This window comes from Phascolarctos cinereus, unplaced genomic scaffold, assembly GCF_003287225.1.
Source record: "Phascolarctos cinereus isolate Bilbo 61053 unplaced genomic scaffold, phaCin_HiC Scaffold_4;HRSCAF=312, whole genome shotgun sequence".
Lineage (NCBI taxonomy): Eukaryota > Metazoa > Chordata > Mammalia > Diprotodontia > Phascolarctidae > Phascolarctos > Phascolarctos cinereus.
In genome coordinates, this window is record NW_027555847.1 from 689,707,399 (window position 1) to 689,722,118 (window position 14,720).

Consider the following 14,720-nt stretch of genomic DNA (forward strand, 5'->3'; position numbering starts at 1 on the left):
GAAGGACAGCAGAGAGATCAGGGCTGGCTAAGTAGATTTGAGACTCATCAACATAGAGATAATAATTAAATCTATGGGAGCTGTTAATATCATCTAGTGAAACAGTATAGAGGGAGAAGAGATGAAAGCATAGAATGAAGCCTTGGGGGACACCAAGCATTAGTGGGTCTAAAGAGGCTGAAGATACAGCAAAGGAGCCCAAATCCAATGCTCCGTCCATAACAGCATTGCTTTCAATGGATGACATTACAATGATGACTAGTTCTGATGCTTTATTTCTGCAGGTTCACAAATGGCTTCAATTCTACCATAAACTTCTTGAGGGAAGGTCCCTCTTAACTATAGTATCCCCACTAGCTAACATGGTACTTTGCCTAAAGTCAGTCGATGGGAAATTGTATGAGTCATAGTATCACAGTAGGTAGAGCTGAAAGGGCCCTTAAGAATGATCTAATTCATTGTCCTCATTTTATAGATGAGCCAGCTGAGGCCCAGGGAGGTTGGCTAGCTTACTCAACATCATAGACGTAAACAGTGGGAAACCACAAGTCACAAGCCACTGAATGCAGTGATCTAAAGTGACTTAGATTTATTTATCTTCTTAATGCAAACTTATGTCAATCCCTTTCTCTGAGACCTTCTGTGAATCCTTACTACCTACTTTGTCACCTGCTGGCTGCCCCACCTGGAATGTGGTAGGTACTTAATACTTGTCCCTTCCCTCCCTGGCTATTGTTCCCTTCCTTTCCTTATCTCCCCCAACCCTTCAGACAGAAAATGTTGACCCCTCCTGCACACTTATCTAACCTAGATTTGTGAACATAACATCTTACCACATAAGTACGTGTGAGGTAACACACAATGTCTGATGTATTAGTACATTGGTACTCTTGGTGCCTAGTATAGGGCCATGCACATAGTAGGCACTTAATAAATGCTTGTTACATGGAATCAAATGACTAACTGATCTATTCCATTGTCCCCAAATAGATTGAGAGGCACTATGGTGGTGCATTAAATCCTGGAACTGCATTCATAAGGCACCTGGATTAGAATCTCAGCTCTTGCTCCCTGGATGTGTGACTCTGGACATCACTGTCTCTGAGCCTCAGTGATCCCAGAGGTAAAATGGAGACAATCAGCTTTGGCTTAAGTACTTCATGGGTGAATTAAGTGCTTTGTAAACCTCAGAGCCTGATAGAAACATGGGGTTAGGATGTTTAGACTCCAACAGCACCCCAAGTCTATTGGGCACGCTGGAGCCTGAACACCAATGGTTAAATGTTTAGGGTGATCATTCACATGTTGGAAATCAGAAAATGACACAAATCAGGGCTTGATTTATTATTTTATTCATAGTCTAGACTTAAGAAAATGATGGGAAAATGCTAATAATACATATTAAATTTCAAGTAAGTGTTGTATGTACATCTCCCTCTCTCCCAGCCAGTTGCTAAATATTTTTCAGCACACTGTTATAGCAATGCCGTTTTAATGCTTTCTTGTCATTCGATTAAGATATTTTCTGGGTTTGTCTCATCTCTCAGTTGTAAGCTACTAGAGGGCAGTGCCTCGTCTTATACTGCTTTCCTATCCCTTCTAGCAGTCTGCACTAGGGGAGGACAACATATAAAGGGGTATTGGGAAAGGGAGGAAACTCCAGAAAGGGTCTTAGAGGCCTCATTCCTAGTTAAGTAGAAGCAAAAGGCTCATCTATCAGAGCTAGGGGTAGGGGTAGAATCCAAGTTTTTGGTGGAGTAGAGATGGTTAGAGAATTCGACCAGGGCAAGGAAAACAGGGGACCTCAGAACAGAAAAGGTCAGAGCCACAAGAACATTGTCAATCACTTCCAACTCTTTATGACCCCATTTGGGGTTTTCTTGGCACAGTTACTGGAGTGGTTTGTCATTTCCTCTCCAGCCCATTTTATAGATGAGGAAAATGAGGCCAACAGGGTTAAATGACTTGCCCAGGGTAAGTGTCTGTGGCTAGGTTTGAACTCAGGAAGATGAGTCTTCTTGACTCCAGGCCTGGCACTCTATCTACTATGGCACCTAGCTGCCCTTAGAATATCAGAGGTAAGAGGGACTTTAGAATAGAGAGTATGAGAGCTAGGAGGAGTCTTATAACCCAAGAATGTCAGAGGTAGGAGACTGAACTGTCTAATCCAAACACCTCAGTTTACCTTCAGAGAAATGAAAGGCCACAATAGTGACCAGTCTCAGAATAAATTAGGGACAGAGATAATGACAGGGAATTTTTCCTTTGTGTCTCCTCTCTCCTAAAAAAGGGATGAAGTTTAGTACTTTGTTCAATTGATGGTGGAGCAAATGGTCCTGGGCTTTGTTTCCCAAAGAGTGGAAAAAAGAACATTTGAGGACCATCTGAAGCCAAGGGAAGATACCTACCTACCATTTGTTTAAGGACCTCTCCTATGGGGCTCAAGATTTAGTATCTCACAGGGACCATTTCTACACTAGTGAGCCTCTAATACAGCTCTCTGTGCCATGTGAAAAATTCAGTTGCCCTTTATGACTGGGTGATGTTTTCTTTCTTTCTTTTTTTTTTTTTTTTATTATTTTACTCCCTAGGAACCCAATAGGAAGGAATCAGGGGAGGTATAAATAGAGAGGAACAGTAGAGAGAGGAATAAGGGACCTCGATGGGAGAGCCTCTTGTTTTAACCCTTCAAGGTCTCCCAAGCTGGCAGAAATAGTCTTCAAGGCTTGTCTTCATTACTGCACCCTGTTGGTACTTAACTCAAAGCTACCGAAGGGAGAAATGTTTATTTCTTTAAAAAGTCTTTCTACTGGAAAAGCCAAATCAACACAGCATGAACAATTAGTGGTGTTTAATTACCTACAGAAAATTAGACTTCCAAGTTGATATATGGCCCCAAAGATGAAACACACATACTCAGAGTGAAGAAAATTTCTTCTTATTAATAAGAGGGAAGGGAGGCAGAGTAGGTGGCTGAGATGTGCAGCCTACATTCCCAGGGCAAAAGAGCTAGGGCTGTGGGCCCCAGCTTCCTTCTTGGTGGTTTCCTGAGGCTCTGCTGCCTCTCCAATTAGCTGCACTAATTATCTGGGAAAGAAGAGCAAAAACAGTATGTGGGAAAGAGAGTGAGAGGAACCCAGACACCCTTACTTCTAATTTTCGCTGCTGATTGGTCAAGTGTTTCTGGTAGCAGTTTCCACTGTTGAAAACAGGAAATGACCTTTCCTCCTAAATAATAATAATAAATAAAACTTATATAGAATTTATGATGTTCCAGCCACTGTACTAAGTGCTTTACACTTATTATCTCATTTAATCCTTGTAACAACCCTGGACCTGGGAGGCAGATGTTACTATGATGCTCATTTACAGATCAGGAAACTGAGGCAAACAGGGGTGAAGTGACTTGCCCAGGGTTACACAGCTAGTGAATATCTGAGGCTATACGTGAACTCAGGTCTTCCTGACTCTAGGCCCAGGGCTCTAACCATTGTTATCACCCAGCTACCTAAAGTATCCACATGGAGTTTTTCAGATGGACACTGTTACTATCATAGTGAGAAATGCTTTTTCAATAGAAGATCATTGACCCACAGGAGAAACAAAAACTTGGAGGAAAAGTAAGGCAACAGTGCTACTAGCATAGTGAATAGTGCTAGACTTTTTATTGGAAATATCAGGGTTCAGATCCCACATCCGATCCTTACTAGCTGTAAACAAGTCACTGAACAAGTCAGTTAACTTTTCTGAGCCTCAGTTTGTCTACCTACAAGATGAAAGTGTTAGACTACATGTCCTCAAAGTTCTCTCCTAGCTCTGATCTTTTGTGAGCCACTGTTTTCTGCCCAAGTCAGGCTACATCTGGAGTATTATGTCCATTTCTAGGCACCAGGTGTTGGGACATTGACAGGGTGGAATGTACTGGGCAGAGGGATGACCTCAGGAATGAGAAGGTGATGTAATGACAGCAGTCATACTGTCATGCAAAAGAAGGATTAGTCAGTCTTGTTCTACTTGGTTTCAGAAGGCAAAACCAGGAATAATATACATAAGCTAAAAAGAAGCAGATTTAGGCTTAGTATTAGGACCAACTTCCTAAGAATGAGAATGGGCTGCCTTGGGAGGCCGGGGAGGGTTCCTCCTTGGGAGTTTACAATCATGGGTAGTAGTTATCTTGGAGGTCTTCAGAGTGGAATGACCACTTGATGGATATGATGTAGAGAGGTTTCTTGTCCTTGCATGATTTGCTGTGTATGGCCACTGTGTTTCCTTCCAGTTCCAAAAGTCACATACACAAAAAGCAATTTAATTTGTTAGGGCTTTTTTTTTTGTCTTTGAGAGAGAAGTAGAAAAATGCTTCTCATTGTCTCTTAAAATAAAGGCTAGAGAACATGTAATTCTCTTTAATAAATATGATCCTATGGCATGGAGCTAATAATAAAAATATTTTATTTCTATCCTAAGGCCAATTAAAGTCAATTTTTGGCATAGTAAAAACAGTAAAGGACTTGGGTGCTGGAAGATCTAGGTTCTAATTCAGGTTTTGGATTAGTTGTGTGACTTTCAATAATTTATTGAATATCTTTGGGCTTTCCTTCTTTTAACTGTAAAATGAATGTACTAAACTAGCTTCATTCATTCATTAAAAAAAATCCTACATTGTTCAAGACACTATGTTTGGGTCTGAAAGAGTAAGTAAGTAAATAAGATTACTCCTTGATCTCGTGGAGATTGCAGGACCCCAATACGGATAGCTATAATATTCAATATTATACTAGAAGTACATCAGAGAGCTCCAAAACAAAGTGCTGTGTGATGTCTGAGTGAAAATTAAGGAAAAGGGAGGCTAAGAGAAGGTTTCTCATAAAAGGTGACATTTGAATTGGACTTAAAAGGATGAATAGGAACTCAACACCTAAGACAAATGGAAGGCATTTCTGTAGAAGGATTAGACTGAGCTAAGGTTCAGAGGCAAGAAATCACAAACATAAAGCATAGCTTGAGGGCAGGAGTAGACAATAGATGTAGAATAGAGTAGATATTTAAGGTACTTTTAATCTCTGAGATTTTAAGGAAAAAGAAGTGGGAGGAGGAGGAGGAGGGGAGAGAGGGGGAGAGAGAGAGAGAGAGGAGAGAGAGAGAGAGAGAGAGAGAGAGAGAGAGAGAGAGAGAGAGAGAGAGAGAGAGAGAGAGAAAGAAGGAAGATTAGGACATGAATAAAGGTAGGTAAACCTATAGGTAGATTTTCATTGAAACACATTGCAGCTTTTCTTTTAGACATAGAACCTCTAAAAAACCACACACTTCTCAACAATAGAGAGAAATAGTTGCATATTTGCAACAGTAGGCAGAAATGGTTATGTTACCTTTTACCATGGACCAAGTGAAATTGTCAGGATCTAGATGTTTCCCATTCTTGTCTTAGGAATTTTCTTGCTGAGATTATCACTCTATTTAATTTTTGATGGCTTATAAAATACTTTAAAATTCAAAGTGTTTTCCCTATTTTTCATTGATTTTGAGATGAATAGTTCAAGCATTGCCATTTAATACGTGAGAAGCTTAGCCTGAGAAATCTTGAAATGAAAAGATTATTCATATTTACTTTATCTTGAAGAAGATGAGAGGAGTAAAGATTCCTTGAAAACATAAATGAGTGCAAAGATCTCTTATTTTCCAAAGTTTAAGTATAGATGATAAGGCTCGAAACGGTTCAAGTTAGCTTTCTATGAGGTCGGATTTCTTCGTATATTTTCACCTTGTCCCCAGGAGGACCATCCTAAGCAGCCAGGCTGATGATTTTGTTGTCCTCCTCCAACCAGGATGGTTTAGGGTAGGATGGCTTCAACAAAGCAGGAAGGCAGAACCTCAAAATACCAGGTTCCAGGGCTTCTTTTACAAGAACAGACCTGTTGCCCTCTTCATACCACTTGCTTTAAATATATCACACGCACACACACACACACACACACACACACACACACACACACACAAATGTATATATTACTTTCAAAACTGTCCTGTTTGTCTATGCTTCCTTTTGAACATTCTGCTATTTTCTTCCGTACATAAAAAAAACAATGTTTCAGAAGCTCCTTTTTTTTTTTTTGCTGGGGCGGGGCATGATTATTGCTAACATTCCTTCCCCCTCCCATAAAAAACTGAGGTAAAAGGGGGCTGGAAACCTCTGTAATAAATAGTCAACTAAAATGAATCCACCGAGTAGCTATGTTCAAATGGATACATCTTTTTGTGCCCATCACCTTGTTCTTAATTCTTTCAAAGTTGTTTTTGTATTATGACTCCGTTTTGCAGATGAAGAAACTGGTCAGAGATATTAAGTCATTTCACTATGCTTGCTAATAAGTCTTGGAACTGGATTAAGATTCAGACCGCCTTATTTCAAGTATTGCACAAGGTTTTTCTACTCTCCCTCTTCTCCTATCTCCTTGTCCCGCCCTGCTCCCCAATACCAGAAAAAAATAAACATCTTAGGTTTCAGGAGCTCGACTTAATAAAGGAGGCATCAATATCCCAGGGAAATCCAGAGCCAGAGCTAAAAATCAGTAACTGCCCCTCCCCCAACGAGGAAGGATAACTATGGGCTGGGGTCCTAAGAGATGGTCCGCGATTCAAGAGAGTAGAGGGGTTGGGGAGAAGCTCCCAACCTGTTGGATAAGTTGCTGTGGATACCTGGAAAGTGCAAGAGGAGACTGACCATAACCCTGGAACAAGGGGTTATCCACTTGGTTTTCCACCACCTGCCTCAGTGATTGGCCCACCAGCTCGGAAAGCGGGGGAGGTGAGAGGTGGAATTAGCTGTGCGGATTGGGGTTCACGGCTGTCACTCTGAAAGGGTGGGGCTTTTAAAAAGATATCGCTGTTTTTAAAGGGGAAAAATCCATCTTCATGATGATAACAGTTCCTGATCCGATATTTGCCTGCTTGGAACAGAGAGCCAGCTGAGAGGAGGAGGAGGAGGAGGAGGAGAAGCTCAAGGCAGCTGGAGGAGGGCGCCCCTCTCTAGAAGCCAGCGGTGCCACCTCTGCTGCACATCTGTTCCGCATCAGGACCAGCCCCTCCCGCGTGCCTGGCTCGGGGCTCCGGAGCTACTTGTGCGCTCTACTACAAACGGCTAGGCTGGTACTGGGACTGAGCCAGCACGAGCCGGAGCCCTAGCCCGTGCAGGGCCGGGGAGGGTGAGGCCGGCCAGCCAGCTGGCCTGTGGGAGGGCAGGGGCGCTCCGGCCCCAGGCAAACTTTGGCTCCCGGTAGCAGGAGGTGGCGGCGGCAGCAGCAACACCAGCAGCGGCGGTGGCAGCAGCGCACGCCCTGCTCTGAGAAGCGGCTAGGGGCGCGCCGGCATGTGGGCGCAGTGCCGGGCCGCCCCGGGCCGCCGCCGCCGCCGCGTGCGCCCGGGGCTAGGTGAGCCCCGGCTCCCGGGCTCTCCAGCTGCCCAGTCCCGCCGACTCCAGGTGACCGCAAGCTAACCGTCTCCCGAGCCTCCTCCAACTGGGGCTGGGGGCCACTTTGGGCCGGCCAGGCCCCATCCCCCTCCCCCTGCACACCCTGGCATACACCCTGGAGCTGGAGACGCGGCTCCTTCTCCATCCCTCTCCTTCTCCTGTTGCAAACTCTGGACTGATTGTTTTCTTTCCCCCAGGGGAAAAGAGAGTCCTCGGGGCTAGGTTGGCATCACCAAGAGCGGGCTGGGCGGACTCTGAAGAGACTCCCAAACGGGGCACTGTAACTACCCCCGACTGCCTCGGGGCCCATGGGGACCGTGTGCTCCAGAGAAGGCTCTGGGCTCCGTAGGCGCTTTTGCTGTTAGTAGACTCGCCTCCTGCCTGCCTGCCTGCTCGGTCCTCGCTGATTTGTTTGGGATGCTGTTCTACCCCGCAGTTAGCCTCTCAGTCTAGACGGCACAGGGGAGGAGACTTGCCCGCCTGTCAGCGGTTCCAAGATGTGCCCGTCGGAGATGGGGACGCTGTGGCAGCATTGGTCACCTGTGCTCTTCAGCCTGGCCGCTCTGTTTTCCAAAGGTAAGAAGATGAGCCTGGTTGGGCCGGTGCCCTCAAGAAGCCCGGGCTAACTTTCCTCCAAAAGTGTGGGGGAGGGGGGAAGGGAGAGAGGTTGGGTTGTCTCCACTTACCCCGGTCCAGAATGTATGAGACTGAAAGGAAAACGTGTATGTGTGTGTGTGTGTGTGTGTGTGTGTGTGTGTGTGTGTGTGTGTGTGTGTGTGTGTGTGTGCTGGGAATAGGGGGTGGAAGGACCGCTTGTTAAAGACAGAAACGTGTTCAGAATCAGGAGAGGGGATGTAGAGAACGGTAGAAATATGGAAAACACAGGCTTCGTTCTCCATATCATTTTAGGAGAGAAGTGGGTTGCGGGTGGGGAGGGGTGGGAACTCTACAGCGAGTCCTAAGATACTCTTGCAGTTGAGACTTTCACTACCTCCCCTGGGCCACCAGGACATAATTTAAGAGCCCTCTCTCTGCGGGTTAATGCTTCTTATTACATCTTGGGATGTTACTGGTCTGCTATAAATGTGTTAGTGAAAAAAAAAAACACTAAAGAGAGTCCCTGAGAAAAGGCCCTGGGTGCTTTTATTTGGAGGAAGGTGTGTATATAGGTTGGCCTTTCTCTTTGTATCTCTGTCACCAAAGACTTCCCCTATGTTGAAGGATGAATTGAGATGCTGTAACTTCTAGCTTGTGAGATCTCATCAGGGCCCCTAGCAGGGAATAGTGAGTAGATTCAGGGATTCCCTGCTTGGAGTCCTTCCTTCTTCTCTGCCTTCTTGTCTTACACTGGAAAAAGCAAGCTGCTCTTTCTAGGAGGGAATTATATCTGATGCGTGTAGTATGTTCAGGGGGTATAAATGGTGTATTGATTATTGACCAGAAGCTGTGATTTCTGTGTGTCTTCTTTCCAAAAGCCCTCTTTCCCCCGAGGGAATATGTCTAGGGAGAGTGAGAAGGCAGCATTCATAGCAGTCTTAACTGAGTGGTGGAATCCTTGAAGGAGCATTCTGTTAAGAATTGCACGCTGAGATTTCCCTTAGCAACTTCAAAGCCCATTACCCTACACGGGGAATTTTAGTTACACTAATTGTCTATTAGCTGGCTATTGGAGAGGCAGGGATGTTGCTTATTTTGAGTCTCTTTGGATTGTAGTTGCTTCCTCGATAGCTTTTTATGCCCTGCTGTGATTCAGGGAGGGGGATCGGCAAACTGTCTCAGGAGGGCAGCTGTGAAGTACCCACATTGTTATTCTGAGTTAAAACAATCTGAAAGACCAGACTTTTGAGTTGATTTATGCCATGAACTAGTGTCTCCAACCCAGGCAATGATTTGGGGGAACAGGTGGTCAGGGAAGGCAGCTCAGCCCTCATAATACTTATATTTCTAGATAGCTTTAAGATAGACAAAACAATTTACTTACGACAGTGCTATGTGGTAAGTGCTATGGAAATGAACAGAACTGAAGGATGAGACTGTGAGTCCAGTTGTGTGTAAAACTCCCTTCATTGATAACTCTTATATTTTGGATTGGTGTGTAAGGGAGACTGGGCCAATGTAGCTCCATCCCTGGGATTTGTATAACATTATAATATAATAATATAATATAATATAATATAATATAATATAATATAATATAATATAATATAATATAATATAATATAATATATTTATAATATAATATAATATGCTGTCTCTGACAGCATCCCCTGTGGAAGAGATTCCAAGGACTGGTACAGTAGGTTTGTAGATTTAGAACAGGAAGGGACTTTAGAGAGAATTTAATTCAATGCTCTTTGTCAGTCAACCAACAAACTCTTATTATAAGTGCCTACTATGTGCCAGGCACAGGACTAGTTGCCAGGGACTCAAAGATCCTATGTTCCTGGGTTTTGATTGGTGAGCATTCACCTTGTTTTTCCAAGTCTCACGCCTATCATGCCTCTTCCTGGCCATCAGCTTGCCATGATACTCTGCATGTATCACATCCCCTTCTGCCCCGTCATCTTCCAGTTCGAGCTCTGAGACTCTGAGAATAGCAATCACATCAATACTGCTATTCCTGGAGTGGCCAGCTAAGTTCTTTACTCTGTGTCTCTAATCACCATTCCTTCTGACTTCCCTGTTCAAAATATGCCTTCCTGGCCACCATTCCCCTATATGTGTTGGGTTCTCCTATTGCAATGCAATCTTGTTGAGAGCTGGGATCATCCTTCTTGTCTGGATTTGTACTCCCCAACACTTAGCACAGTACTTGGCATGTTGTAAATGCTTTTTTATTCATTTAACAACCCTGCCCTCAAGGGGCTTACTTGTATTACTTTATAGTTATACTTTCTTCTATTACTTTATAGTTAATGGAAACTGAGGTCCAAGGGAGGTCATTTGACATGCTGAAGGCAAGTAGATAGGCAAATAGCAGATAGGGATTTATCCCTCGGCTCTCTGACTCCAAATTCAGTTTTCTTTCCACTGTACCACTGGTAGATAAATCCAGGGAGTTGCTTAAGGCTTGGATAGGATAGGTAACTTGCCCAGGGTCTACAGTTATTATCTTCCATTTTCCAGATGATTAAACTGAGGCCCAGAGGTTAAGTGATTTGCTCATGGCCAGTAGGCATCTCATGGGAGTCTGGAGCCCAGGTCTCCTGAATCCAAATTCAATACTCAATTCATTCTAATACTGGATTATTTGCACAGGGCACAATTCTTTGTTGTCTCTTGCTTATTAATAATAGTAGCCTTCTCTATTATATGTCACATTCATAGGGTTTAATTAAGAAAAGGTCTGAAGGTCTAATCACAAGGGACCCAACTGGTTTGTTCTTACACTCTGACAACTATACTTTTCTCCTGCTTTATATATTCAATAACAACTGAAAAGAACTGTATTCTCCAAAGACTTTCTGATTCCATCTAGTGGAAATACTAGGGACATATATAGAGCATAGTGTTCTGGTCTCATTTGTCTGTGAGAGGTAGGATAACTGTGGTAAGAGCAGGGCATCTGGAATCAAAAGACCTGGTTTCTACTGCCTCCTGGGTTTGTTAGAAGAAAAGTGCTAAGTAATGTGAAGAGAGCTCTATGGATCCCAGAATCCATTTAGGCTAAACTGTGCCTGATCAGAATCCTCTCCATAATGTAGCTGAGGCATGGTTGGTCATTCAGCCTCTGCCATCAATCAATCAATCAAACATTTGGTAAACTCCTACTATGTGCCAGACATGGGGCCATCACTGCTGAAGGCAGCCATCCCGTGTTGGGACAGCTCTCAGCATTAGGAAGTTCTTCCTGATATCAAGCCTAACATGGCCTTTTGGCAACTTCCATCCTTTGCCATGGTTCCTCCATCCGGGACCAAAGAGAACAGGGTGAATCTCTCCTCTTCAATAAAAATCTCTTCTGATTATTGAAGAGAAAGATTCTCCATTACCCTGCCCATTTCTCTTTTCCAGATCACGTTGGATTGGAAACTCATGAAAGACAGGGACCATGGCTTATAGTGGCCACATGTATGTTTTTCCATAGGTGTCTGAGAGCTGCTGTGCTTCTGAGAGATTATGTAATATAGTAGAAATAGTTTAAGAGCTGGAGTGGAGGCCTGGGTTCATATTGTTTAGTCCCAAGCTCTTCCTAGATGATGACTATCCTCAAGTCACTTAATCTGTTTGAGTCTTAGTTACTTTCTCTGTGTAATGAGATCAGCTAGGTCTAATGGGCAGCTATGTGTTGCAGTGGATAGACTGCCAGCCCTGGAGTTAGGGGGACCTGAGTTCAAATCCGACCTCAAATACTAGTTGTATGACTCTGGGCAAGTCACTTAACCCTGTTTGCCTCCGTTTTTTCATCTGTAAAATGAGCTGGAGAAGGAAATGGCAAACCACTCCAGTGTCTTTGCCAAGAAAACCCCAAATGAAGTCACGAAGAGTTGGCCACAACTGAACACCAATGAGGTCACAATAAAATTGTGAATATTACCTTCCTATTCCTGAAAACAACATCTTTTTTCAGTATAGCCCAAGATCACATGGATGTCCTTAGCTGTCCTGTGAGTCATATTCAGTTTGCAATCCACTAGAACCCTCAGATCTTTATGCAGAACACCTGCTGTCTAGCCATGCCTCCCCATCTTATACTTGTGTAGGGGAGTTTTTGTATTCGAGTGTCAGATTGTATGTTTATCTCTATTGAATTTCTTCTGGTTAGATTCATCTTAGGAAACCTTGTGGTGTAGTGGAGGGACAACTGGCCTTGGAGCTAGAGAAACCAGAGTTCAAGTGCCACATCTGACAGATTTTGGCTTGGACAAGTCACTTGAGCTCTCCTTGCTCTAGACAATTCTATAACATTACAAGATGCAGAGAAGGCATCAACCTGCATTGGTAGAAAGAAGTTTTCTCGTTTAGGAAGGCCTTTATGTCAGTGAAATCACAGGTGCATTTCCTAAATGAAGTCCTTTGCTCTAACTTGTCATGATTTTTTTCTGATCCTGACTCTTGGAATACATGGTGTTAGCTCTCTCTCCCAACTCTGTGTCATCTCCAAATTTGTTGTGTATCCTATGCATCCTTTATTCAAGTTATTGATTAGAAATGTTGAAGGGCAGCTAGGTGGCGCAGTGGATAGAGCACCGGCCCTGAAGTCAGGAGGACCTGAGTTCAAATCCGGCCTCAGACCAAACACTTGACACTTACTAGCTGTGTGACCCTGGGCAAATCACTTAACCCCAATTGCCTAAAAAGCAAAAAAGAAAAAAAAAAGAAATGTTGAACAATGATGGACCAAGCACAGATCCCTGGGAGACTCTACTGACAATATCCTGCCATGTTGAAATTGAATCATTAAAACTATTCTTTGAATTCATCCTTCCTATCAGTTCTCATTCCATCTAATTGTATTATTGGATGGTCCATATCTCCCTATTATCTCCATAAGAGTGGCATGAGACAATTTTGCGAAAATGCTGCTAAAATGTTGATAATTCATATCCACAATTTTTCCTTCATCTAATAATTTTGTAACCCTATCCAAAACATGAAAAAAGCTCAGTCTCATATAACTGCTCTTGATGAAGCCATGCTGGCTCATTGTAATCATGCCAAGAGGAGCCCAGTTATTTGGTTCACCAAGATCTGTGCCTTCATCTGTATGAACACTCTTGACACATACCTCTCTGTGCCTTGGAAGATGGTATTCAGGATTTACTAAGGCAGAAAAAATTCACCACTCTCCCCAGTATGACCCAGGAACAAGACGTCAAAAATATGATATACAGAGTAAGGAACTATTCAATTTTCCCAATACATTCCCACAAATTGAACTGAAATGGCTGTATTCCTTGATACTAATAGCCAATAGTAATAATAGCTAGCATTTACATAGTGCTTTAAGATTTGCAAAGCGCTATACAACTAGTATCTCATTTTATCCTTACAATAACCCTCCTAGGTAAGTGCTATCATTATCTCCTGTTTACAAATAAGGAAACTGAGTCAGAGCTTAAGTGACTTGCCCAGGGTCAAATAGCTAGTGGATGTCTGGGTCTAAATTTGAATTCAGGTCTTCTTGACTCTAGGTCCAGTGTTCTACCCATTGTACCACCTAGCTGTCAAGTGTGAGACCAAGGATGAAAGTAAAATGAAATCATAGACAACATTTATGCATATTTTAAGATTTGCAAGATGCTTTATATATGTATAGCATTTGATCCTCATAAGCTACCCTATGAGGTAGGTGCTACTCTTATGCCTATTTTTGCAAATGAGGAAATTGAGCCCAGAGAGATAAAATTACTTATGCAAGATCAATAACCCGAGAATAACGTAGCAAAGGAAGGATTTAGGCACAGATCCTCTGACTTCAAGTTCAGGGCTCTCTCCATTCTACAGCACTGCCTTGTTTTCTGTTGTAAATATGCACACACATATGGCAGTGCTGTTGAGTTTTGGGGCATGGAGCCCAAGAGGTGTTTTATCCAAAGATGCCTTGGAAGTAGTATCTGATTTCTGATTCAGTGTATAGGAACATGGATCTAAAGCTGGAGGGGGCCTTAGAATCCATCTAATTCTACCTTCTCATTCTCTGATGGGGAACCCAAGAACCAATGAGTTAAAGTGAATTGGCCAGGATCATGCAGATAGAATATCAGAGATAGAACCTACATCTTCTGATGCCAAAGCCTGGAATCTTTCCACTGAACCACATTTCCTCCTGATTATAATTATTCTTATTTGTAGAACTTTTCTCTCAGCCCCAGAATTATGTCCACTGAAGATATAGTGAATGTCCTTGCCTGTATTCCAAAGATGAATACCATCAAGGGACTGGGTTGACCTCCTTAGTGCAGTTTCATCTTTTTAAATGTTTTAAAATTCAAGAGCTGCAAATAGTAGTAATCATGCCCACCTTCTTCTCCCATCTGCTCATCCCTCCTACCTCTCACATTTAGCATAGGGGCATAATTATCCTGCAAAGGATTGTGGCCTCACTCTCATGATTTTCAGATCTCCAAACCTTTCTCTGGGCAGGACCTCCTGTCAGGTTGCCAACAATGGCAGGTATTTCACTTAATGGGATTGCCCAGTAATTGTTCAGGCTCCAGTGTAGAGGACAGTTATTCTAACCCACAGATGGACCTGATTAAGTTCTTCATGGCCCTGCCAGTTTCGTTAACTAGTGGAGTGGGAAAGAGGGACA

At 43.2% G+C, this 14,720-nt stretch overlaps 1 protein-coding gene across 1 annotated transcript in view; it reads left to right on the top strand.

Moving 5' to 3' along the window:
• Positions 1-7,173: 7,173 nt before the first annotated feature.
• TMEM132D (transmembrane protein 132D) overlaps positions 7,174-14,720 on the top strand; it is a 940,028-nt gene continuing 932,481 nt past the window's right edge. Inside the window, exon 1 of the mRNA XM_021004381.2 lies at positions 7,174-8,041. Within this exon, the coding sequence (XP_020860040.1) occupies positions 7,963-8,041 (79 nt within the window). The 5' untranslated portion in view covers positions 7,174-7,962. The remainder of the gene's footprint in view (positions 8,042-14,720) is intronic.